Source organism: Sphaeramia orbicularis, chromosome 11 (genome assembly GCF_902148855.1).
Source record: "Sphaeramia orbicularis chromosome 11, fSphaOr1.1, whole genome shotgun sequence".
In the NCBI taxonomy this organism is placed as follows: Eukaryota; Metazoa; Chordata; class Actinopteri; order Kurtiformes; family Apogonidae; genus Sphaeramia; species Sphaeramia orbicularis.
In genome coordinates, this window is record NC_043967.1 from 3,432,910 (window position 1) to 3,459,302 (window position 26,393).

At 37.8% G+C, this 26,393-nt stretch overlaps 1 protein-coding gene across 1 annotated transcript in view; it reads right to left on the minus strand.

Annotated features, from left to right (window-relative positions):
• Nucleotides 1-8,854: 8,854 nt before the first annotated feature.
• The window catches only part of dennd3a (DENN/MADD domain containing 3a), a 59,728-nt gene continuing 42,189 nt past the window's right edge, over nt 8,855-26,393 (minus strand). Inside the window, 8 exon segments of the mRNA XM_030146768.1 lie at nt 8,855-9,638; nt 9,641-9,809; nt 11,999-12,136; nt 12,240-12,358; nt 15,147-15,219; nt 17,028-17,094; nt 18,226-18,380; nt 23,491-23,588. Of these exon segments, the coding sequence (XP_030002628.1) occupies nt 9,616-9,638; nt 9,641-9,809; nt 11,999-12,136; nt 12,240-12,358; nt 15,147-15,219; nt 17,028-17,094; nt 18,226-18,380; nt 23,491-23,588 (842 nt within the window). The 3' untranslated portion in view covers nt 8,855-9,615.

Consider the following 26,393-nt stretch of genomic DNA (forward strand, 5'->3'; position numbering starts at 1 on the left):
GAAACGTAGCACCGCTTCCGGTTACGTCACTGATCATTTGCATAAATGGGCGGAGCCTCACTGCAGTACACAAACAGTGGACGGATCTTAAAGGGGAAGGTCCGCATTTTTCAAACCTTTACTTTGTTTACGCTTTTTAGACATCACAGTATTTTCTTTTATGAATAAAAAAACACAACAGTTTTCTTTCTTTCTTTCTTTCTTTCTTTTCTTTCTTTCTTTCTTTCTTTCTTTCTTTCTTTCACAAAACAAAACAAGTTGGCAACATTTGACAAGTACCAAGTACAGCAGCAGCTGTTTAATAGAACAAACCCATGGTGATCACATATGCTTTTACATGTACTGTCTCACAGAGGAAGAAAAATCACCAAACTCATAAGGTGAGTTTTATGTACATTATCATTATCACAGGAAAAGGGATTTGAAATACATTCTTAAAGTCTCATTTACATTAATTCAATGGACTGTGAAAAATATTGCCAGACATAACGTATGATACACCAAAGTTATGAACATTCGCATAACAAAATATTTGAAAGTGCATATCCTCCTGTTTACATGTACATTTGACACCTATACTGTGACTTGTATTTGGGCTCAGATTTGACCCACAGATGATTTGATAATCTCCAACACAGTAAAGAGTCCTGATGTTGAAGGTTGAACATCTTCGTGGCCTTGCAGTTGTTACAGTAAAGGTGGACATTTCATTCAAACCAGAGCGGTAGAGAAAACAGAGTGGTGACACTTCTACCAACTCCCACTGTAAAAAATAGCGGACGAAATATGGACCTCCTTCTGGATTCTGGAGGTGCCAAAAGTTCCAAATATTGAGTATGGTGCTGTCGGAACACATTCATTTCTATTTCAGCTGATCTAGCAACTCCAGCAGTAAATTAATAAGATATTGTCATCTTTCAAATTGTGCAGTGCATTTCCTGTATTAGTGACATTTCTGTTGTAAATTTGGTCTGTGTCAGTGTTTGTATACATTTATATCTTGTACAATCATTATGTTGGATTTTCAGTTGTAGTTCTATAGTTTGCTACTTTGACTTGTCCAGTTGTTCAGATTTAACCACTAGAACCACAAATGATGGAGTTTCTAAAGTAAGGTACCACTGGTCCAGATGTGGTTCTCAGTGGGTTTTATTTTAGTTGTTCTGTTGAACCTGGTGGTGTTGGCTCAGTTTGTCAGCTGAGGCGATGTGATCATTAGTGTCATTTACTGTGGGTACAAATAAGGGTCCACTTTGGCAGCTATTCTATTCTATTTGTCATTTATTAACATTTCACAATGGTTTCATGTGGTGCCTGTAAGTACTTTTATTTGTCCTGCGCTCATTTCGTAAACCTACGACTAAATGTAAACCTTTTCCAAGTGATGAAGTCAGTCCTGTCAGTGGTCAACCCCACGAATCAAAGCAGAACTGACACCAACATACATACAGCACTGACACAACGGTTGGAAACAGACGTGTGTGTGGTTTATTTGTATATTTACCTGTAATAACCCACTCGCTGCTGTCTGTCCCATAGAAGAACATGACAGCACACCATTTGTTTGGAACTATTGAGGCTTACATGAACCATGGGATCACAGGAGCAGCGACACAAAGTGTGTCACAACTCTCTCTCTCTATGGCTCTGGTTCAAAATCGTCCTCAGTGTCACTGCTGCTTTTGTAATAGAGTTGTTTTTGTTAGTTTGTCACAGTCTAGTATTTTTATTGTGGTTATTTTGTTGTGGTTTTTATTATAACTTCCATATTACTGCGGTTGTTCTACACAAGAAAATACATGACAAGTGGTTCCAGGCACAACAAACCCCGCCCCTCACAGGTATTGTAGCTTATTTTGGCATGGATCCAGCTGATGTCATCATGTCTGTGCATGTGCTGATGTCAGCATATATATTGCCTCTATATATGTGCCAAGTCTGAAGTAAATTGAAACAAAATTGATGTTTTTATAGACATGTCAAATTTACCCCTTTATAAGTAAATGGGAGAAGAAAAAATATTTTAAAAATTCATAAAAAATGTGAACTTTGACCTACTTTTCCCAAAACGTAAGGACATCTATTCTGAGTCACTGGCAGTCTATAAACTTAATTTGGTATGAAGTCAACCAATAGTTTTGCTGCTACAGACATTTGAAATTTTGCCCCTTTATAAGAAAATGGAAAAAAATAAATAAATAAAAAATTGAATTCATAAAAAATTGGAACTTTGACCTGCTGTTCCCAAAATGTAATCACATCTATTCTGGGACAGTGGCAATATATAAACCAAATTTGGTATGAATTCAACCAAAAGTTTTGCTGCCAAAGTGTTAAGAAACAAACAAACAAACCGAACCAAAAACAGTAGCCCTTGCCTCCCCTTTGAGGGGTGGAGTAACAAATAAAACCATGGGATTCTGCACCAGTCATGCACCAGTCACACTCAAAGGATGCAGTGGCATCAAATGCAAAGAAGTTTTAACAGCTGAACATGAAAACACAGGAAACTCAAACTGGCAAAGCTTCACTGCAATTGACGCAACCTACGGCAGGTGTCATTTCCCGAGTGATATTTATATTTCAATGAAAAATGAGATGAAAATGAGCTGCTTTCTTCTTCCTTTTGCTCTGTAAAGGCTGATGTGTGAACAGCATTTCTGATTATATGTTACAACTTCTGAAGCCTGTTTTGGGAGGAGCTCATACCAAGACACAGAAAAACAAGAAGTGACAGCAGACATGGGTGTAAACAAGGCTTGGAAGAATGTTCTCTAATAAAATGTTAACATCTAGTGCAGTCAACTGTAAAAATAACAATAATAATAATAGTTTTTAACCCATAAAGACCCAAACAGCCATTGGCAACCAAAACCATCTACTGAGCTAAACTGTTTAATACCTGTTGATCCACTAATTCTATCAATACATGTAAATAATTAGTGTAAAATACAGTTATTTATCTTTACATGGTCATCAGATATGACCCATTTAGATGTTCAGAGGCTCTGTAGTTACTGTGGAAACACTGTCATCTTCTCCAACATTGATTCACCAGTAAAACCCATGCAGTTGGATCAATGATGGTGGATGGACACACTGGGTTTATGATCAGTTAATGACAGATTAGACTGAAAAGACAGTTTTTCTTCAGTTTTATCTGTTTCTGATATAATATATATAAATTTATAATATATATCCAGAATATCTTTATTATCCGGATTCTACCCAGATCTTTTACACTTCTGATTTATAGTGTACAGTATGCAGTGCTTGCTGTCATGTTATATTTCTCTTTACTCATGCTTGCTGGAGTATTAAATCTCTCTATCTATCTATCTATCTATCTATCTATCTATCTATCTATCTATCTATCTATCTATCTATCTATCTATCTATCTATCTATCTATCTATCTATCTATCTATCTATCTATCTATCTATCTATCTATCTATCTATCTATCTATCTATCTATCTACCTGAAACCTATGAATTTACTTTACCTTTAATGAACATCTACATGATCAGTGAATAAAATATAGGAAAATACATGATTTACACTGAAAAAAAATGTGAAATATTGCGGATAATATTACAATAAATGGTGATAAGCCGCTTCAGAAAGGTTAAATACAGAGAAAAAGTCATTAGGGAAGTGACATAAAAGTAGCACTGGGTCTTTATGGGTTAAGAACAAATAGAGCATAGCAATATACATATTTTCCCATAAAGTTAGAATATTTTCACCTCTTTTCATGACAAATGTGATTTATTCTTGATGGATAAAATGTAACTGGACTCACTGTGTTTCATTGTATCTGGTCAAAGGTGATTTCTGATGTGTAGAATTAGGAATAAAAAGGGGAATGTGTCTGAAAATTAAATTATTTCAACTTTACGAACAACAGTGGATTTCAATGCACCAACCCGTTGTACCAGTATATACATCAAATATATGAAGACAGTTTCATATACAGCTAAACCTGTATGTTAATGATTTCTTTAAAGTTTGCAAGGCCCAAGCTTATTCCACATTGCTGTTGTGGTTCAGCACGTACAGTCACCAAATCAAGCTTCCAACACTGTCAGTTGAACTTATATTTATGGCTGCAGTTCATACACATAATGTGTTTTTTTCCTCTTCAATGGAGCAGGCACTTCCTGTAAGTTAAAGTTTGTGGATTAAAGGAAACTGCTTAAAAGCTGCAGGACAGACAGAAAACAACTTATCTTTGGCTGCAGCTGTGGACCTGCATGGGAAAGGATTAACAGTAGCTTATGGCTTTATGTAACGCCATAAAGTCCACGGTATTTACACAAATGCAAAGGCACTCTATGTTCATTACTATGTGCATTATTATAAGTATGAGAAGGAAATCTAATGGACGCTTTAATGCAAAAAAACAAGCAAACAAACTTCTTCACAATGTTTTTTTTGGATCATTTTCAGAGGACGTTAAAAGTATCTGAGTAGGTGGTGACAGCAGGCCTCAGTTTCAAGAGCGGTTGTGTCAAATATTACCTGTGAGTTTTGTTTGTCAGGATTTTCAACATATTTTTCATATTTTTCTCAGCAGAAAGAGGATTCATCGATGGAGCGTCCCCTTAACTTATATTTATGTCAAACACTGACATCTTCTGGTAAAATGATGGAAGTGCAAGAAAAGGGGATGAGCTCTGACCTGATGGAGATATGAACCATAAGGGCCCAGTGGGACGTTTGTGGCTGTTCCCAAATATTTCAAGTCCTTAAGTGGTTTATCACCATTTATTGTAATATTATCTTCTGTATTTTGTGGGGGGGTTTCAGTGAAAATTAGGTATTTTCTAACATTTAATTTACTGATCATATAGATGTTCATTAAAGCTCAGAGTCAAGATGAAGGGTCTTCTATCAGAAACAGGTCAAACTGAATAAACAGCGTCTTTTTCAGTCCAATCTGTCATTAACTGAACATAAACCCAGTGTGTCCATCTGCTGTCATTGATCCAACTCCACATCTGCAGGGGCCGCCATTGTTGTTTCATGGGCTACGTGATGTCAGAGCTCGGAACTGGGAGAACATGGATCTAGTACCAGTTCATGGGTGGGACGTCACAGGTTTGACTGAACATTCCAGTGCATTTTCACATGTAGAAGGTTGGAAAAACACAGGTTACAGCTGGACTGGAACGCAGCATTACTGTCCTCACTGGAACTGGTGATGTCACTGTCTTGTAATGTGTGTGGAAATGACCAAAAATAGTCACTTGCCTGATAAAAGGTAGAGGGGGGGGGGTAAATAATGACAAAAGAAAACTGAAGAAAAAGAAAGTATCATCAGTTTTAGCAACAACCACCGGACAAGAACTCTGTAATCAGTGCATCTGTTTTCCAAATAGTTGAATTATTTTTAATAATGATGATTTCTGTTTCCGTAGCATGAACTGAGCAATAAATAACTCAACCAAAATCCTAATAATTCGAACCATACACTGTAAAAAAAAAAAAAAAAAAAAAAAAAAAACAAAAAAAACGGTATTTTTCTGGCAGCAGGGGTGCCAAAAAATACTGTTAAATAACAGAAAATAACCATCTCATAAAATACGGTAATTTTCCATAATTAAAATACAGTTTTTTACCCTGACTTTACATGAGATTTTTGCATATTTTTTGACTTTTTAAAGTTTAATAAAAAATATTTCATGTATTAAAACAATCAAATTATCTATTAATATTTATATAAATACTTTTCAATGAGACTCAGTTGTCCGTCCACTAATAAAAACTGTTTGGACAGTTTATCAGTGCTTATAAGATAGATAAGATAGATAGATAAGATAAGATAAGATAAGATATTCCTTTATTGATCCACAATGGGGAAATTCACAGTGTTATCAGTAGCATGAAACATACACACACATGCACATACACGTAAGAGCAGTCATATAAATTGAATAAAAAAGTGTTTAAAAAGGATAGTGCAAATATGGTTTGGTATGATGTAGTGCAATGGTTAGAATATAAATTTATATATATATATATATATATATATTATATATATATATATATATATCTATATATATATATATATATATATATACATATATAAATACAGATTTGAGTATATACAGCATAGATGGGATAGAGGGAGGGTTGTTATTACTCCACATATGTGGTGATCTACTGGGAGCAGGACTGGTTGTGAAGTCTGACAGCAGAGGGAAGGAAGGACCTGGGGTATCTCTCCTTCGTGCAGCGTGGGTGAAGAAGCCGGTCACTGATGGTGCTTTCCAGGGCTCTTACAGTCTCATGTAGGGGGTGGGAGACATTGTCCATGATTGATGACAGCTTCGCTGTCATTCTTCTGTCCCCCACCACCTCGACTGGATGGAGACTGCAGCCTAGGACCGAACCGGCTTTCTTCACCAGTTTGTTCAGTCTCTTCCTCTCTGCTGCCGTGATGCTGCTGCTCCAGCAGACCACACTGTAGAGGATGGCAGATGCTACTACAGAGTCGTAAAAAGTCCTCAGGAGAGCTTCCTGCACTCCGAAGGACCTCAGTCTCCACAGTAGATGTAGTCTGCTTTGGCCCTTCCTGAAAAGGGCCTGGGTGTTGGGAGCCCAGTCTAGGTTATGGTCCAGGTGAACACCCAGGTACTTGTAAGAGTCCACTATCTCAATGTCTGTACCCTGGATGTTCACCGGAGAGGGAGGGGAGGCCTTGTGACGGCGAAAGTCCACCACCAGCTCCTTTGTTTTTCCAGCATTAATCTGGAGGCAGGAATACATGTTATATGTATGTTATACATTCACAAAAATACATTTATTAAACATTTTTGTAGTGAAACCTCCCGTAATTACACCAGATACTTGTCAATTAACAAACAAGTCTTGTTAAACTTACAGAACAAATACTTCTTTTATGGTTGTCAGTAATTTCATCTGGTTGTAATATTTTTTTTTTTTTACAGTATTAAACTTTAAATTAACAGTTTAATATCATAAATAGAAAAGAAATATTTGTGAAATTATGATACACTTGCAAATGTATTTTAGCTGTATTTTTCTGTGAAAAAAAAAAAAAAATTAAAAATTGAAATTTTATTGTTATTCAGTTAGTTTTTTCACGCTATTTTACATTTGACATGTAAAATCACAGTCTATTTTTGTAATTTCATTGATATTTTCCTGTATCTTAAAAATACAGGAAAAAGTTGTTAAATAAACAGTGAAAATTCTGTTAAATTACAGATTTTTTTTTACAGTGTTGCGTCTGCCATTCCTCACCCATATGAAAAGGAGACAGATGAAGGTGTCCATCTGGTCCAGACTTTCTCTGGATGTCCAACTGGGGGGACGGGGCTTTAGAATCAGCCTAGATTGTCACCTGTCCACCACTCACTTCACCTACACAAATACTTTATGGCTTACTTCATTGTTTTGATTAGTGCCTTGGACAAAAAAAAGTGTGGAAGGGTTGAGAAATGACTGCACAACAATGGAAGAACTTTGTTTATTCAAGTGTATTAATGTCCAGTTGGATTATACAGTTACAAAAAAGCCATTGAGATAAAAGGCACATCGACTGTTGACTTATTGTGTTGTCATCAGTATGGTTTACAAAAGAATGACTTATGCTCATAATTTAAAGTCATAAATACAGTAAATGATTAATAAAATTGAGATGATTTATACACACTGCTCTCCAAGTTAAAAACATATGGAACAGAGCAGTGAAACCTTGTAAAATGTGAAAACATGCAAATTGTCTGACATTTGAACCTCTATTTTCTGACAGTCACAAAAATGTGGCTTTTCTGAGACAAAATAGTTCTAAAACTGTAAACAAATGTATGAAACCTGTGTTCTCTACATGTGTAGAATGAAAACAGTGATTTCAGTCTTTCCAGGAACAGTTTAACCGTCACTGACAGAAGACAAAGCAGAACAAACAGCAGAACCAACACTGAGGGATGAACAGCATATGGAACGGACACAGTCTGACGGACGGATGGAGAAAGACAGACGGACAGACAGAGACAGACAGGCAGATGGACAGAAAGACAGAGGAACAGACAAACAGATAGACAGACGTATAGACAGACAGAAGGACAGACCGATACGAGACAGACAGATGTACGACGAAGGACAAGCACGCACCAGACTATGGACAGACAGTGGACCAGACAGATGGACAGACTACAGGACTGGGAATATAAATGCTGACACTTTTAAACTTCATGCATCTTATACAAATATTCCAACTCTTCACATCCTTATTTTCTTACTGTTATTTGTTAAATGTTTTTTTTTAGTAAATGAATAAATGGTTTGGCACCATTTTCATTTTATTTTATTTTTTTTAAGAATTTCAGCCACAGATTCCAGTGGATGCAGAACTAAACCAGTTTCTTTGAGCTGTGTTTCTGTTGTGTTCACGTCCAGCTCTCATTCTGATCACCTGTCTGCTGTCATGGCCTGACTTTGTCCTTCATTTAGAGTCCACATAATACTAGTGGTTTACAACTTCAGGTCAAGTAGAACATTTCCAGAGAGGACGGGGTTAATATTATGAGTGGGTTGGGTTATAACCTAGAATACTTAGAAATTTACATTCTTATTCAGTTTTATCAGCTTTCAGCCATAAAACCACCTGCTTGAGCAAAGACTGTGGTTTGTTTTAGGTCAGGGCTCATTTTAGTTCAGGTTCCAGATTCAACCCAGTATGATCTGAAGTGGGCCGGGCCAGTCCAGTAAAACAGAATAATATAGAAATGATGTCAACTCCAAACTTTTATGTCTAACTTCTGTTTTAGAGTGAAAAAAGTAAAATTACATTATGAAAATGTTTACATCTATAAACTACCCTTTAAAAAAAATGTGAATAACATAAACCTGAAATTTCTTAGGTAAAATAAGTGTAATTTTAACAATATTCTGCCTCAGTTTATCATTTACACATATACATTACGACATACAGATCAGAGCAGATCTACAAAAACATAAATCATTTAATAACAGGCTGAATATTGGTCCAGTTACACTGACTACTCTTAAGACATTTCAGGTTCTTCATGTTTGTTTTGTTTTCTGTGTGATGTGTATATGTATAATTTAAGACAATTTGTTGTCATATCTGTTGTTTTAATTTCCTCTTATTACATAATTATTATATCATTTGTCCTCTAAGAATGAGCTGCAGCTTGATATTTTGGGGTTTTTTTTCTCTGGTGTCTGTGCAGGAGAAACCGAACAAAAAGTCCGTATTTAACTCTAATTCTTTTGGTCTATTTCCACCTCGTCCTGCAATGACCATTTGTAGGACGGCATTTAAACCTCACAGGAGTTTTTCTTGTAAATTCATATGCCTTTCATCGAACACACTGTTGAAGCCCCTTATGTTATGAACACACCATGTTATTAGTATGTTAGTACGTTTCAGTTCGAACACCACTTTAAAGCAGGTGGAGCTGCTGAGCTGGTCACATGTCGTGGAAACAGTCCTTTCATTGGTTACTTCCAAGACTATTATGTGAATCCTTCATATCTGAGAGGAAGTGAGGGCTTATCGGGGTTGGAGTTCTGATTCTCCACTGGATGCTCAGGTTTGGGTTCAGAAACCTGTGGCTTTTCTATTCCACCTTCCAGATTGCAATTTTCCATCTTGTTTGGCGCCTCCGCTGAGAACGTAGCGGTCCTCTGCAGAGCAAAGCGCCGTCACCTTGTCATTATGTCCATGAAGCTCTTTGAGGACCTGATGGTGTTCCACATCCACGATGTAAATCTTTCCTTTGGTAGAACTGCGGCCCACACCTCCAACCCACACCTGGACACACAACATTTAAAGGAAACTTACAAGATGGACCAGAGCTGGACGACAAAACAGGGACGACCGCTATGACTCAACAGTTCGACATCAGATCACAATAATATTTGAAAATTATATCATGATAATTGGAGAACACCACACTGAGCCTGTTTACATGACCATAACAGTCTGATAACTGGGAGTAATCAGATAATTCTAATAATCAGATCTGACGCGGTTACATGAACTTAAAGCAGCATCTGACTTTGATCTCAGATGTTTGTCCAAATGTGCCCTACTCCAGTCAGATCCTAATTCTCTCTACTCCATTCGTCTGTCTGTGCTTCTGCACCTGAATCACTTCCCTCACACTGAACACCTTCATACATGACTCCCAGGTTGGGAGCTCACAGGTTGTGTGGACCTTCCTTTATTTTTTTCTTCGTTTTTTTTGGGATCCTGCACACCTCTTATTCTTTGGATGTGTGTGCTGATCACCTCTCTCCATCAGAAACACAGTCTGTTCGTTTACAGAATGAGGAAGAAGTTTATACTTCTTCCTACTCCTTTTCGACCATGCAAAATTCAGACTTGTATGTACTTGAAGAAAGATACTGTTCATTTAAATGCTCTTTTGTTTTTGTCTTAATTTGCTTTGTTTAGTTTTGTTTTGTTTATTTGCATGTAATAAATAAATGAACAAACAAACAAACAAACCCAAACAGCACTCTGACCTTTTCGGACATTTTGTCACTAAGCGTTTTGTGGGAATTCCACACTGCAGCAACAAAGATGGCAACCAAGTGAAAGTGGTTTCTCACAGATTCAACAAGAAATCAATCCAGATGGTTCCACCTTAAACTCCTCCAGTCCACCTGGGTTTTTTTCCAGAATGAGTCTAGTCAGTGGATGGAGGTAAAGAACACATTTGGGTTCAACACTCACCAACAGACAAACTGAACCTGCAGGGAACTCACATTCCCACAATGTACTTTGCGACAAAATTTCTGAAAAGGCCTGAGCGCTGTTTGGGTTTGATCTGTAAACAAGTGGACTGTGTTTATGATGGAATCATCTATGAAGGTGTTCACTGTGAGGGAAGTGATTCAGGTGCAGAAGCACAGACAGACGAATGGAGTAGAGAGAATTAGGACATGACTGGAGTTGGACACATTTGGACAAAAACTGGGATGAAAGTCTGACATTGCTTTAAGAAATGTGATAATCAATAAACCTTGGTTTAGACACTCCAGTCCATGTTCGTATGTAAATAGTGATGGGAGAATCAAACGTACTGTTAGTGTCTTCTGCTCAAGTTTGACTACGTAACTTCTGTTTTCTACGATTTCAGCTGTTTATACACATGCTCAGATGTAACAGAACTAAACAAATCAGATGAACCTGTATACATGAAGGAAGACATCAGAGTATTGGGGACTAATCCAGGTGTTTTAACCTGATTTATTATAATCAGATTACTGCTGTTACCTGATCAAGCAGATCAGATTAAACTGTTTATATGATCAATAATAATCTGATAACTCCAGAAACCAGATACTGACCAGAGTATTAGTATGGACGTAAACGGGCTCACTGATTAGTAAAATGTATAATTAACACAATAATTAACATGTTTTGTCATATGAGTGAATGGCACTGAAACAGAAAATATTTGTTTTACTCAAATCATATATTTTCTCATTTGAAGTGTTTCAAATGTTCAACTAATAGATTGTTGAAATGTTCTAACCATAAGCAAATTTTAAAATCAGAAATTAGTGTCTGATTTTTCATTTATGCTTTCACTCAAAATCAAAAATCTACTTTTAACCTTGAAAGAAATAATGATCTGTTAAGTTCACAACAATTAAAATGATCAACAACTATTTTTTATTATGAATATTAATGACATTTATAAAGCAATGAGAACGATGATAATAACTTCCTTACATTTTTCAAACAGTGGACAATAACATTTAAATATGACGTCACAGTTCTGTTCATCTGTTCATCCAGATGTTTTAGTCCAAGTGAATGAAGACCATTATCAGAATGTTTCAAAAATAATGTAAAATAATGGTGAGAAGACAAGTATAGGACAACCGTGACTGGCAAAGCTTTAGATTTCACCTTCTGTTTTTATTTCTTCTGTGTGTGTGTGTGTGTGTGTGTGTGTGTGTGTGTGTGTGTGGGTGCGTCATATCTACCTGGTTTTTGACTTTGATCATGCAGTAACATCCTGAACAGTCCTGTAGAACCACTCGTTGGAATGGCTTGGACGTGTCCTTCAGATGCCAAACACACACTTCTCCTGCATTGACACACACACTCCACAGCTCCTCCCACTGACACACAAACACAAATCAAAAGAAATTAAAATACAGTTAATATGCACAGACAATGTAAAGGTGAAGGGTGTGTGTGTGTGTGTGTGTGTGTGTGTGTCACCTCAGGTAAAACTAGGACGGAACTAAAGGTGCTGGTTGATCCTAGCATCTGTTCGGGCAGATTCAGCCGATGCTTTAATGAACCGTTCCTCCAAACCTCCATGATGCTGTCCCTGGAACCTATACACACACACACACACACACACACACACACACATACACACAAACACACACAGCTTCAAAGTGGATTCTTGACACGTGAAAAATAAAGCGGTGCTTACCAATAGCCCTGCCCACTGATACCCTGCCTACCCACAGATTCATTTTGAGTCTTAAGTTTCAATGTTTTCAAAAACTTTTCCAAAATTTGTAAAAAAAAAACCAAAAAAAAAAAAACAAAGCAACAAGTGGATCCAGGCACAACAAACCCCGCCCCTCACATGTATTGTATCTTATTTTGTCATGGATCCAGCTGACGTCATCATGTCTATGCATGTGCGATGTCAGCATATGTGGGCGTGTCCTAATATAATCATGTCTATATACATGTACGTATGGTGAAGTCAGCATTTGAACCAAAAAAGTGTTAACACTGAGATAATTTAAGGAAAATTTAGTGTTTCAGTTCTAAAATATATGCATTAGCTTTATGTCAGAGTGATGTACAGTACAGGCCAAAAGTTTGGACACACCTTCTCATTCTTGCATTTCTTTATTTTCATGACTATTTACATTGTAGATTCTCACTGAAGGCATCAAAACTATGAATGAACACATGTGGAATTATGTACTTAACAAAAAGTGTGAAATAACTGAAAACATATCTTATATTCTAGTTTCTTCAAAGTATCCACCCTTAGCTCTGATGACTGTTTTGCACACTCTTGCCATTCTCTTGATGAGCTTCCAGAGGTAGTCACCTGAAATGGTTTCCTAACAGTCTTGAAGAAGTTCCCAGATGCTTAGCACTTGTTGGCCCTTTTGCCTTCACTCTGCGGTCCAGCTCACCCCAAACCATCTCGATTGGGTTCAGGTCCGGTGACTGTGGAGGCCAGGTCATCTGGCGCAGCACTCCATCACTCTCCTTCTTGGTCAGATATCCCTCACACAGCCTGGAGGTGTGTTGGGGTCATTGTCCTGTTGAAACATAAATGATGGTCCAACTAAACGCAAACCGGATGGAATGGCATGTCACTTCAGGATGCTGTGGTAGCCATGCTGATTCAGGTTGCCTTTAATCTTGAATAAATCCCCAACAGCGTCACCAGCAAAGCACCCCCACACCATCACCTCCCCTCCATGCTTCACGGTGGGAACCAGGCATGTAGCATCCATCCGTTCACCTTTCTGCGTCGCACAAAGACACGGCGGTTGGATCCAAAGATCTCAAATTTGGACTCATCAGACCAAAGCACAGATTTCCACTGGTCTAATGTCCATTCCTTGGGTTTCTTGGCCCAAATAAATCTCTTGTGTTTGTTGCCGCTCCTGAGCAGTGGTTTCCTAGCAGCTGTTTGACCATGAAGGCCTGATTCACGCAGTCTCCTCTTAACAGTTGTTGTAGAGATGTGTCTGCTGCTAGAGCTCTGTGTGGTATTCATCTGGTCTCTAATCTGAGCTGCTGTTAATTTGCGATTTCTGAGGCTGGTGACTCAGATGAACTTATCTTCAGCATCAGAGGTGACTCTTGGTCTTCCTTTCCTGGGGCGGTCCTCATGTGAGCCAGTTTCGTTGGAGCGCTTGATGGTTTTTGCGACTGCACTTGGGGACACATTCAAAGTTTTTGAAATTTTCTAGACTGACTGACCTTCATTTCTTAAAGTAATGATGGCCACTCGTTTGTCTTTACTTAGCTGATTGGTTCTCGCCATAATATGCATTCTAACAGTTGTCCAATAGGGCTGTCAGCTGTGCATCAACCTGACTTCTGCACAACACAACTGATGGTCCCAACCCCATCAATAAGGCAAGAAATTCCACTAAGTAACCCTGACAAGGCACAGCGATGAAGTGGAAACCATTTCAGGTGACTACCTCTGGAAGCTCATCAAGAGAATGCCAAGGGTGTGCAAGGCAGTCATCAGAGCTAAGGGTGGCTACTTTGAAGAAACTAGAATAAAAGAGATGTTTTCAGTTATTTCACACTTTTTTGTTAAGTACATAATTCCACATGTGTTCATTCATAGTTTTGATGCCTTCAGTGAGAATCTACAATGAAAATAGTCATGAAAATAAAGCAAATGCGAAGAATGAGAAGGTGTGTCCAAACTTTTGGCCTGTACTGTATAACAATCATCCCTATATATGTGCCAAGTTTCAAGTAAATTGAAAAAAATTGATGTTTTTATAGACATTTGAAATGTCGCCCATTATAAGTAAATGGGGAAAAAAAAAAAAAGATTTTAAAAATTGATAAAAAATTTGAACTTTGACCTACTTTTCCCAAAATGTAACCACATCTATTCTGGGTCACTTTTAATCTATAAACCCAGTTTGGTCTGAATTCAACCAATAGTTCTGCTGCTAGAGTGTTAACAAACAAAGAAACAAAGACAAACCGAACCAAAAACAATACCACTTGCCTCCCCTTCAGAGGCCAGGGTAATAATTGGAAGAAAGGCACATGTAAAGAACATGTATGTGAAATTTGAAAAGAATTTGGTAAATAATGTCTGAGCCTGGATAAATTACCTATGCGGACATTTAAGAAAATGTATTTAAAAAATCCAAATCTTGAAATTCAGCCATTTAACCGTGCACTGCACTTCTACCAGGGGTAAAGAACATGTGTCCAGTTTGAAAAGAATCAGGTGAATGGTGTCCGAGAAATGGAATGGACCAAAATCTATCTAATCTTTTCAAATGTTGGACTTTTTTTGTATAATCCTTTTGTGGTTTGGTTTTAATGCAAATTTGAAATAAAAATAAATAAATAATTTTTGAAAATCTAATGAAAGTGAAAACTTACAGCACCACAGGGTTCCATTCCAGCTGTGGACAGACTGCAGACGATCACAGGACAGACGGAAATGCTTCTTCACCTTGGTGACGAGACAGACAAGAATAAGTCAGAACTAAAGCTGAACCCACAGATCTGTATGGAAAAGTAGAAACCAGGGCTGTCAAAGTTATTTCAGTTCATTTCCATGTTCAGCCCACTATGATCTGAAGTGTGCCAGACCAGTCCAGTTAGAACAGTGAAAAAAGTCAAATTCAATTCTGATGTTTTCATCTACCAAGTTTCCTTAAGAATCTGAAAAACAAGAACAACCTGAAATGTCTTTAGAAGAAATAAGCCATTTCAAGAATATTCTGCTCGTTTATCATTTACATACGTGCATTACAACTTACATTACAATTACAAACATACAAAACATTTAGTAACAGGCAGAATGTTGGTACAATTGCACTGACTTCTCTCAAGACATTTCAGACTGTTCATATTCTTCCGATTACTCACATTTTTTGTAAAAGGATGGTTTGTAGATGTAAATATTTTCATGTAATTTTACTTTTTTTACACTAAAACACAGAGAAAATTCTTTTTTGTTTTCATTTTGTTCATTATTATGATGGCATTTTACTGGTTCGACCAACTTGAGATAAAATTGGTCTGAATATGGAACCTGAATTAAAATGATTTTGCACCATTGATTGATAATTTCTTCAGTGTAATTTTTGCATTTTACCAATTCATCCCATGGGCCAGACTGGACCCTTTGTCGGGCCGGTTTGGCCCACGGGCCGTATGTTTGACACCTGTGGTATAAACTTGCTGAGCTGAATAGAGCTCAATGAAGTTATAAATACACACATCTATTCCACACACTTTGACGACAACAGGAGAAATTTAAAGCCACTGATCAGTAAATGATATAATGAGTTGAAATAAATAGGATTTGAAACATTTTATGATTTGGCACAAAAGCAGCCATGGGTATTGTTAAGGCTTTATCAGTCCTGCTGATTGATATCTGGTGTTTTAACAGTGTTACAGATGTTTGCTCCTTTTTTCCCTTTGTGGCTTATAACATCCACCATCCATTTTCTTCCTATCCGGGCCGGGTGGCGGGGGCAACAGTCTAAGCAGGGATGCCAGACTTCCCTCTCCCCAGACTCCTCCTCCAGCTCTTCCAGGGTTCCCAGGCCAGCCCAGAGACATAGTCTCTCCAACGTGTCCTAGGTCTTCCCTGAGGACTCCTCCCGCGGGACATGCCCGGAACACTTCCCCAGGGAGGCGCCAGGAGTCATCTGAAACAGATCCACCTCAGCTGGCCCCTCTGGATGTGGAGGAGCAGCGGCTCTACTCTGAGCCCTCCCCCTATCCCTAAGGGTGCGCCCAGCCACCCTGCGGAAGGAAACTCATTTGGACCGTTTGTATCTGGGATCTTGTCCTTTCGGTCATGACCAAAGCTCATGATCATGGCTTATATAACTAATATATAATCAATATTGTGGAGACAGAAAGTGCAATAGCATTGTTTTGAACTAATCACTATCATAGATTCTGATTTTGTTATGATACTAATGTGAAACAAATATATAAAAAAAATTATACAGCAGAGAACGTAGTCTTTCATTCATCACTTTAGTTGTAAAAGTGAATGCAGGGCTTTTTCTTCAGTAGTACTTTGACAGTGTACTACAGCCTCTATTCTATAATGTTCCTTAAAAGCATCTCAAAGCAGAAAACCCGAATCAATCAGTCATAAAAACATCTACATCCAGACGTATCCTTGTCCATTCATTTCTCCCTTTAACACACTCTCATACATCTTTCATTTGAGTTCATACTCTTGTTAATGTGAGCTGACACTGTCCTTCCATAAAGAACATTCTTAATACTGACCTGTAATGTTGAGGTGTCCCACACCATAATGCTTCCCTCTGCACTGCAGGAGTACGCCACCCTCTGGCTGAAGAAGAGCACACAGTCAGTACCATGTTCAGTTTGTTCATTTCACTGAAGGCCTGTGCATGTGTCTGTAGTCCACAGTGATTATCAGTGGAACATGACAATACACTTATACAGAAAAGATGAAACAGTGAACACTCTTGGTCTTGGGATGATTTTAAGTAATAAAGTACAATGAGGTGTACCAATTTAACTCTTTATTGGGCAAGTGACTATTTTTGGTCACTTCCGAATACATTCCAAGACAGTGGCTTCACCAGTTCCAGCGAGGACAGTGAGTCCCCAATCTGAGGTCCAACGTGGTCTCCAGGGTCTGTAAGGTCCATGTGTTCCCTGTATTTGTCTGTTCGCTGTGTGTGTTCCCTGTGTGTGTTACTGTATTTGTCTGTTGTCCTGTGTGTGTCCTGTATTTGTCTGTGTTCCCTGTGTGTGCCTGTATTGTCTGTGTCCCTGTATCTGTCTGTTCCTGTGTGTGTTCCCTGATGTCTGTCCCTGTGTGTGTTCCCTGTATTTGTCTGTGCCCTGTGTGTGTTTCCTGTATTTGTCTGTGTTCCCTGTATCTGTCTGTTCCTGTGTGTGTTCCCTGAGTGTGTTCTGTATTTGTCTGTGCCTGTATTGTGTGTTCCCTGTGTGTGTTCCCTGTATTTGTCTCCTGTATTTGTCTGTGTTCCCTGTGTGTGTTCCTGTATTTGTCTGTGTTCCCTGTATCTGTCTGTTCCTGTGTGTGTTCCTGTATCGTGTTCCCTGTGTGTTCCTGTATTTGTCTGTGTTCCCTGTGTGTGTTCCTGTATTTGTCTGTGTTCCCTGTATCTGTCTGTTCCCTGTGTGTGTTCCCTGAGTGTGTACTGTATTTGTCTGTGTTCCCTGTATGTCTGTTCCCTGTGTGGTTCCTGTATCTGTCTGTCCTGTGTGTGTTCCTGTGTGTGTTCCCTGAGTGTGTTACCTGATTTGTCTGTGTTCCCTGTGTGTTTCCTGTTTGTCTGTGTTCCTGTATCTGTGTTCCCTGTGTGTGTTCCCTGAGTGTGTTACCTGTATTTGTCTGTTCCCTGTATTTGTGTGTTCCCTGTATGTGTTCCCTGTATCTGTCTGTTCCCTGTGTGTGTTCCCTGTGTGTGTTCCCTGAGTGTGTTACCTGTATTTGTCTGTTCCCAGTGCCAGACCTGTGACCTCTGCTCTGTGCTCCGTCAGTTGTCGGTTACACACCATGGCCACCATACTGATGATGTAGATCACAGAGTCCTCTGATCCCATCCACACCTGATCCCTGTCCACTCCCAGCATGCAGTTCTGAAAACAAGACATCATGAAGTCATACTTATCACAAAGAAAGGTAAGACAAGTAGCATAATTTCCAAGTTTAGTTTATTTCAGACACACATAATAGAAAACACTGGGGAAAAAAAAATTAATGAAACAAAACAAAAATAAAAAAATAGAATAATAGAAAAGAACAACTGTTGTGCCTGTGTGGCCTCTCTCTCCATTTTGCAGTGGTCACATGAATGTTTTTTAGGTTCAGAATCACCATCAAACATCGTGGGAATATTCTACATGAAATCCGTCCAAAGCACAACCCTCCACCTCTGCTGTCTGGATCTGACATTCATTTCATAAACACACTTTCGTAGTTTTAGAACACAGTGTCAAATATATGGCCCACCAAAGGGTCTGTGGGATGAATTGTGAAATGAAAAAAATTACAGATAAGATGAAGATATTAACAGACAATGGTTTAAAAATCTGTTTAGTTCAGGTTCCACATACAGACCAATATGATCTAAAGTGGATCAAACCAGTAACATCCCATCATTAGAGCCTATAAATAATGAAATTTCAAAATGTTTCTCTTTGTTCTAGTGTAAAAAAATAAAGTTGCATGAAAATGTTACATTTACAAACTATCCTTTCACACAAAATGTGAATAACCTGAACAAATATGAACAACCTGAAATGTCTAAAGAGAAGTCAGTGTAATTGGACCAATATTCGGCCTGTTATTAAATGTTTTATGTATTTGTAGATCCACTGTGATCTGTAACTTTAATGTACATGTGTAAATGATAAACTGAGACAGAATCTGGTTAAATTGCACTTATTTTTTCTTAATAAATTCCAGGTTCTTCATGTTATTCACATTTTAAAGGAAACTTTGTAGATGTAAACACTTTCATAATGTAATTTTACTTTTTCCCACAGGTATTACTTATTGGTCTGGTCCACTTCAGATCATATTGTGTGAATGTGGAACTGAACTAAAGTGAGTCTGACAGCCCTGATATAGAACCTACTCAATAATATTAGTCTTATTTCATCATTGGCTTCAACAATGATGTTAAATGGGTTGTATTTGCAGTACCTCATCACTCCATTAGATGGCAGCATTAACACACAGACCACACTGGGATAGACCTGGCAGGTCAAAACAGAACGTCCAAGACTGCTGTCATGTATTCTAAACAGGGATGGCAAACTCATCTTCTGTCAGGGCCCAAATTCAGCCCAGTTCAAGCTCCAGTGGGCCGGACCAACAAAAATAACAGCATTACAGCATATAAATAATGACAACTAAAAATGTTTGTCTTTTGTTTTAGTACAAAAAACAAACACACAAATTAAAAAATATTTACATTTACAAACTATTCCAAAAAACAAAACTGAAATGTCTTAAGAAAAATTAGTACAATTTTAACACTACTATGCCTCAACTTATCATTTATACATGTGTATTACAGATCAGATCTACATTTAAAAGGCAGAATATTATTAAAAATGCACTTCACTTTCATCAGACATTTCAGGTTGTTCACATTTCATTGTTTAAAAAAATAGTTTGTTAATGTAAATATTTTCAATAAATGTTATTTTTTGCACTAAAAGAGGGAAAAAATTGGAGTTGTTCTTATTTATAGGTTATTATGCTATTATTTTACTTGAGATCCTGTTGGTCTGTATGTGGAACCTGAACTAAAAGGAGTTTGACACTTTTGACAGTTAATATCTTCAGTGTCATTTTGCACTTGCTGTTCATCCCCAGGCCCGACTGGAACCTTTGGTGGGCCGGTTTTGGCCCACAGGCCGCATGTTTGACACCCCTGTTCTATATTATAAAAAAGCAGTGAGTTTTAACTGGTGTAAATGAAGGAACACAGACACAAATAGGGCTGTGTATCGGCAAGAATTGGTGATACAAATCACAATACTAGGATCATGATACGATATATCACGATATATCATGATACTGTTAAAAAGGCCATTTTTTGTTTGTTTCTTTTCTTTAAATGATATCCTGGAAGAACTGAATGACACCAGAAATCTGCACAAATACTAAACACATTTTTATTTGATCCCAACAGGATCTAATGTTATATCAAAATGTTCCTGTGTTCAAACTGAAATTCTGTTTTACAGACATTACAGTTTAAGATCCTGTTCAAATGTTCATATTCTATTAGTTCAGAACTAACATCAGAACAGTATTTTAGTTCAGTCCCAACAAAGGAACTACCATCTGCCTCTCACACAGTAAAAAGTGCTTTAGGACGCTTCAAATAACCATTATTTAATAAAACAGTGTTAATAATAATAAAATAAATATAAAACAATAAAGAACACCAAAAGTGAACTCCGCCATATCTGCATTTGAAAAAATACCTAAAAATATCGATACAGTACTTTTTAATATCGATACAGTATTGTGAAATGAAATATCGTGATATATTGCAGAACCAATATTTTCTAACAGCCCTGGACACAAATGCTGCTTTTTCAGCGGCTCTGGTTTATGTGAGCACAGGAGTTGAAACAGTTGAATCCATGAACAGCTGAAGTGAGTTCAGGTGTGATGGTCTGAACTGAACCACGGTCTTTGTGTCTCTGTCACACATCATCTCAGATACTTTAACATATTTCATGTGACTGTGACCTTCATGGTTAAAGCAGATTCACTGATTCAACACAGTCCTAACAAGAAGTTTTTTTCTATTTACAGAACACAACGTCTTAAATGGCTTCTTACTATGTTCTGCTGTTTCTTATTTCTTATGAAAGTCAAAGTTGGCAAAGAAAAGGCTTTACTTTTAAGAGGAATGACAACTATTTGAAAACACAGTCTACACCCTTAAACAGTGGTTGGAAGTATGTAGATAAAACAGGCTCTGTTTGAAGTAAAGGAGCAGGAGCAAAAACTCAACTGGAAGAAAACTGGAAGAGAACAGTTTTATTTGGATCTGATGTCCGTGGAATGTGGAGTCTGTCTGGGGGTGAACGGAGGAACACCACTATCTGTTCAAACCACTGCAGGTTCATTTATGGAACAAACATCTAAAACTTATCTGAAGAAATAAGAAGGAAATGCAGCCTAAGGACAAGTGTCTACTAGTTTTAGGATTCTAGAAGTCATTCCATAAACATGAGGTCAAACATAAATCATGTTGATTCACAGATATCTTTATATTTGTCTCACAGCGCCCTCTAGGTCCTGGAAAATGCTGACATTTTTCTGTTGTTATCTCCGCCAGGAGGTAGTGATTACTTTGCTTTGTGTTTGTTTGTTTGTGTGTTTATTAGCAACTTTACGGGAAAACTATTCCAACCATCTTTCCCAAATCTTCCCCACAGGTAGGCCTAGGCCCTGGGACCAACCATTAAATTTTGGCCAAGTAGGCCAAAGTTCAAGGTCACAGCAAGGTCACAACATCTACAATTTTCCTGTCTTTCATCATTGAGCCATTTTCCAAAATTCATACAAATTTCAAAACGACTCCGATTAGCCTCCAATTTGATCCACCCATAGCTTAGAACAATATCTTGTATCTGGCACAAAATTGTCCACATCCACTGTGGAATGTGGACTCCATGAACATTTACAAACACTGAAAATCCCATTTACCACACATTTTTCATTATAACTCAACAAATATTGATTGGAATTTAATATACTGTAATTTGACAGACACATGACTGGTACCAAGCTTCAACTTTTTCTGCTGTATGGAACAACCTGGAAACTGTTGAATTTAAAAAGAAATAGTCGATCCACACATGCACACTGTTCAGAGTGCTTGGCGGAGGTTTGTGTTCTCTGAACACTTGTTTGAATCTAGAATGCTGGTTCCCCTCTATCTCCTACTAAATTCTAAAATGATGTGTTTCCTGGTGTGTCCACACATACCCTCACATGTTTGTTTTGAACTCTTCTCTTGTTGTAACATCTATCAACATCTATTTTTACCTCAGCCAAGGACAGCGGAGGTTATGTTTTCATCAGGGTATGTTTGTTTGTCTGTTAGCAAGATAACTCAAAAAGTTATGGATGGATTTTCATGAAATTTTCAGGAAATGTTGATACGGCACAAGGAACAAATGATTACATTTTGGTGGTGTGATCGGGGGCTGATCTGCCTTAGCAGAGTCTGCGCTCTCTGAGTGCTTTCTAGTTTTGTTCTGGGACTCTCGTTGCACAAAAAGGTCTTCCATTGCAGTTTGTGCAATATACCAATTAACTACACCCCAAAAAACCACCTCTTACAAGTAGGGATGCACAATACTGATACCAGCAGGGGTGTGTATTGGCAAGAATCTGGTGATAGGATACAAATCCCAATACTAGGATCACTATACGATATATCACGATATATCATGATACTGTTAAAAAGGCAATTTTTTTTTGTTTTTTTTTGTTTTTTTGTTTTTTAGGATTATTTCCTGGAAGAATTTAATTACACCAGAAATATGTACAAATATTAAACATTTTTATTTGATCAGAACAGGATCTAATGCTATATCACACAAAAAAAATTCTAATTCTTCTAGTTTCCAAAGTAACTAAAATCTGCCTCTCAGACAGTAAAAATTGCTTTTAGGATGCTTCAAATAAGCATCATTTAATAAAACTGTGTTAAATAATAATAAAAATCTTAACAAAACAAAAATGAACCTCCGCCAAATCTGCATTTGAACAAATACCTAAAATACTGATACAGTACTTTTTAATATTGATACATTGTGAAATGAAATACTGCAATATATGCAGAACCAATATTTTCTTATACCCCTAGATACCAGTATCAGGTATCAGTCCAATACTGAGTGTGTGTACTGATACTCATACTTGTAAAAGTGCTCCAATACAAACACACGATACCACTTGATGGCAGCGTGACGTTCACCTCATAGTGCAGCAGGTACGAGGAGGAGTAATGTCAGCAGTGTGGAGATTTAATACTGTATGTGGAACCTGAACTAAATGACTTCGACAGCCGTGGTCGAACTGAATGAAACTCTGGTCTGTGGTTTCAGGTCACATGTGCTGATCAGGTGTGTACAGTTTACAGGTGTGTGTGTGGTGGTGTGTGTGTGTGTGTGTGTGTGTGCAGTGTGAGTGGGTGTATTGTTTTACCAGTCTTGCATTCCCGACTTGACAGGTGGTTGTGAGGGACCAGCTGGACGCATCAAACACCATCACCTTCCCTCCACTCACAGACACCCACAGCTGACCTGAAACACACACACACACACACATACAGACACACAGACAACACACACACACACACACACACACATTTACACATACTTATTTCTCTGCAGTTCCCATGTTTACTCTATGCCAGGGGTGTTAAACATGCGGCCCGCAGACCAAAACCAGACCACCAAAAGGTCCAATCCAGCCCGCAGGATGAATTTAGGATGTGCAAAAATGACACTGAAGATATAAACCAGGGGTGTCAAACATGTGGCCCGTGGGCCAAATTCGGCCTGCTAAAGGTTACAATCCGGCCCGCGGTAGAAGTGCAAAAATTACACTGAAGATATTAACAGTCAAGGCTGTCAAAATCATTTTAGTTCAGGTTCCACATACAGACTCAAGTAAAATATAACATAATTACCCAAAATAATGCCAACTCCACATTTTCTCCTTTAAAACTACGTGGAAAAAATGTAAGTGAAAAAAATCACATAACACTTTGAAAATATACCTTTACAAAACGATATTTCACAATAAAATCCAAATGAATGAATTAATAAAACAAATAGGAAAACCTGAATTGTGCCATTTTACCAATTTCTGCCTGTTACTAAAAGTTTTGTGCATTTGTAGATCCACTGTGATCTGTAATCTGTGTTAATAAAAGCTGAGATGTATAATGTAGAAATTGTTTATTTTAGCTCCAAAGTCCAAAATTTTAACAATATTCTGCTTGCTACCAAATGTTTGTGTAACCTTCTGTGTAATATTCATGTATAAATAATAAGTTGAGGCATAATGTTAAAATTGCACAATTTTTTTCCTGTTTTTTTTTCCAGGTATTCACTTTTTTTTTTTTTGTAAAATGTAAATATTTTCATAATTTAATGGGGGGTGGGGGGGGGGTGGGGGGGTTGTTCTAAAATAAAGAGGACCTATTTATGTCATTATGTGACTGGTCCGGCCTGCTTAGAACAACTGGGCTAAACCTGGCCCCTGAACCAAAATGAGTTTGACACCCCCGATATAAACAGTCAAGGGTGTGGAATGTGTTTTAGTTCAGGGGTCACACACAGAACTATGTGATCTCAAGTAAAATAACAGCATAATAAGCTTTAATAATAAAAACTACAAATTTTCTCCTTGGCTTAATGTGAAAAATAACATTATACAATGAAAATATGTACATAAACAAACTATCCTTTCATAATAAAATGAGATTAACTTGAACAAATATGAACATCCTGAAAGTCTAAAGAAAATGAAGTGCATTTTCAACAATATTCTGCCTGTTACTAAATGTTTTGTGCATTTGGGGGACTGAGCCTTCGCTGCAGCCGCCCCCACCCCACCCTATGGAACTGACTCCAAAAACATCAGGAACTCAGACTCAATACAAAACTTCAATCACTACTGAAAACTCACCTGTTCGAATTTGCATTTTCTTGAGCCCCTTTGTTCTTTTGTTTTGTTTGTGAAGCGTCTTTAAGCGTCCAAAAAATTGCTATAAGTGTGATTATTATTTTTTAACAATATTATGACTATTACCAAATGTTTGTTTAACATTGTCTTTAATGCATGTATAATGATAAGTTGATGCATAATATTGTTAAAATTGCATTTATTTTTTTGTGAAAGGATACTTTGTGAATGTAATATTTTCATAATTTAATGTTTTATTGCACTAAAACAAACAGAAACACTTGAAGTTGTCATTATTTACAGTCAATTACACTATTATTTTTCTGGTCCGGCCCACTTTGGGTCAAATTGGACTGAATGTAGAACTTGAAAGAATGAGTTTGACAGAAGTGGATGTATTTGAGGACCTCACTGGTCAGTATTCATTCATTCACTTCAAACTCCACTTACACAGATGACTGGATGGAAACAAAGACTTTACACCTTCAGTCATTCACACACACTAAGGACAGTCCAAAACTGTGTCTTCTGGGGCGCTTTAAGAACACACACATGGAGTTTCCAGTGGACAAATAAAGGCTGTTTTCCAGTGGTGATCCAACCTCAGACTGGAGCTGGAACCCCACCCAGCGTCAGCCAACCCTCTGGTCTCTAATAACCCATTCATGTCTATTTACAGACCACCCTGAAAAAACACAACGTCCTGTATTCTGTTAGAGAGAAAGAGAAAAATAAGGAGGAGTACGGTCTGACGTCTGACGGTGAGAAAGGAGCACGGGGAGCGAGGAGTTGGAGTGAACTGGACACAAGCCAGGAATCCAATTTACTGACCTACATTCACGGGGGGGGGGGCTCTGAATGGGGACGTGTGTTCTTTTAAAAACCAACGTCCAAAGAGGCGACAGTTGACCAGTGTTTGTATGAGTGTGTGTGTGTGTTATATGAGTGTGTTTAAGTGTGTGGTGTGTTATGAGTGTTGTTTAACTGTGTGTGTGTTATGTGAGTGTGTGTTAAATGTGTGTGTTATGAGTGCATGTTTAAGTGTGTGTGTGTTATATGAGTGTGTGTTAAGTGGTGTGTGTGTGTTATATGAGTGTGTGTTAACTGTGTGTGTGTTAGTGAGTGTGTGTTTAATGTGTGTGTTATATGAGTGTGTGTTAAGTGTGTGTGTGTGTGTTATATGAGTGTGTGTTTAACTGTGTGTGGTTGTGTGTTATGAGTGTGTGTTTATATGTGTGTGTGTTATATGAGTGTGTGTTTAAGTGTGTGTGTGTTATATGAGTGTGTGTTTAAACGTGTGTGTGTTATATGAGTGCGTGTTTAAGTGTGTGTGTGTTATATGAGTGTGTGTTTAAGTGTGTGTGTGTGTGTTATATGAGTGTGTGTTATGAGTGCGTGTTTAAGTGTGTGTGTGT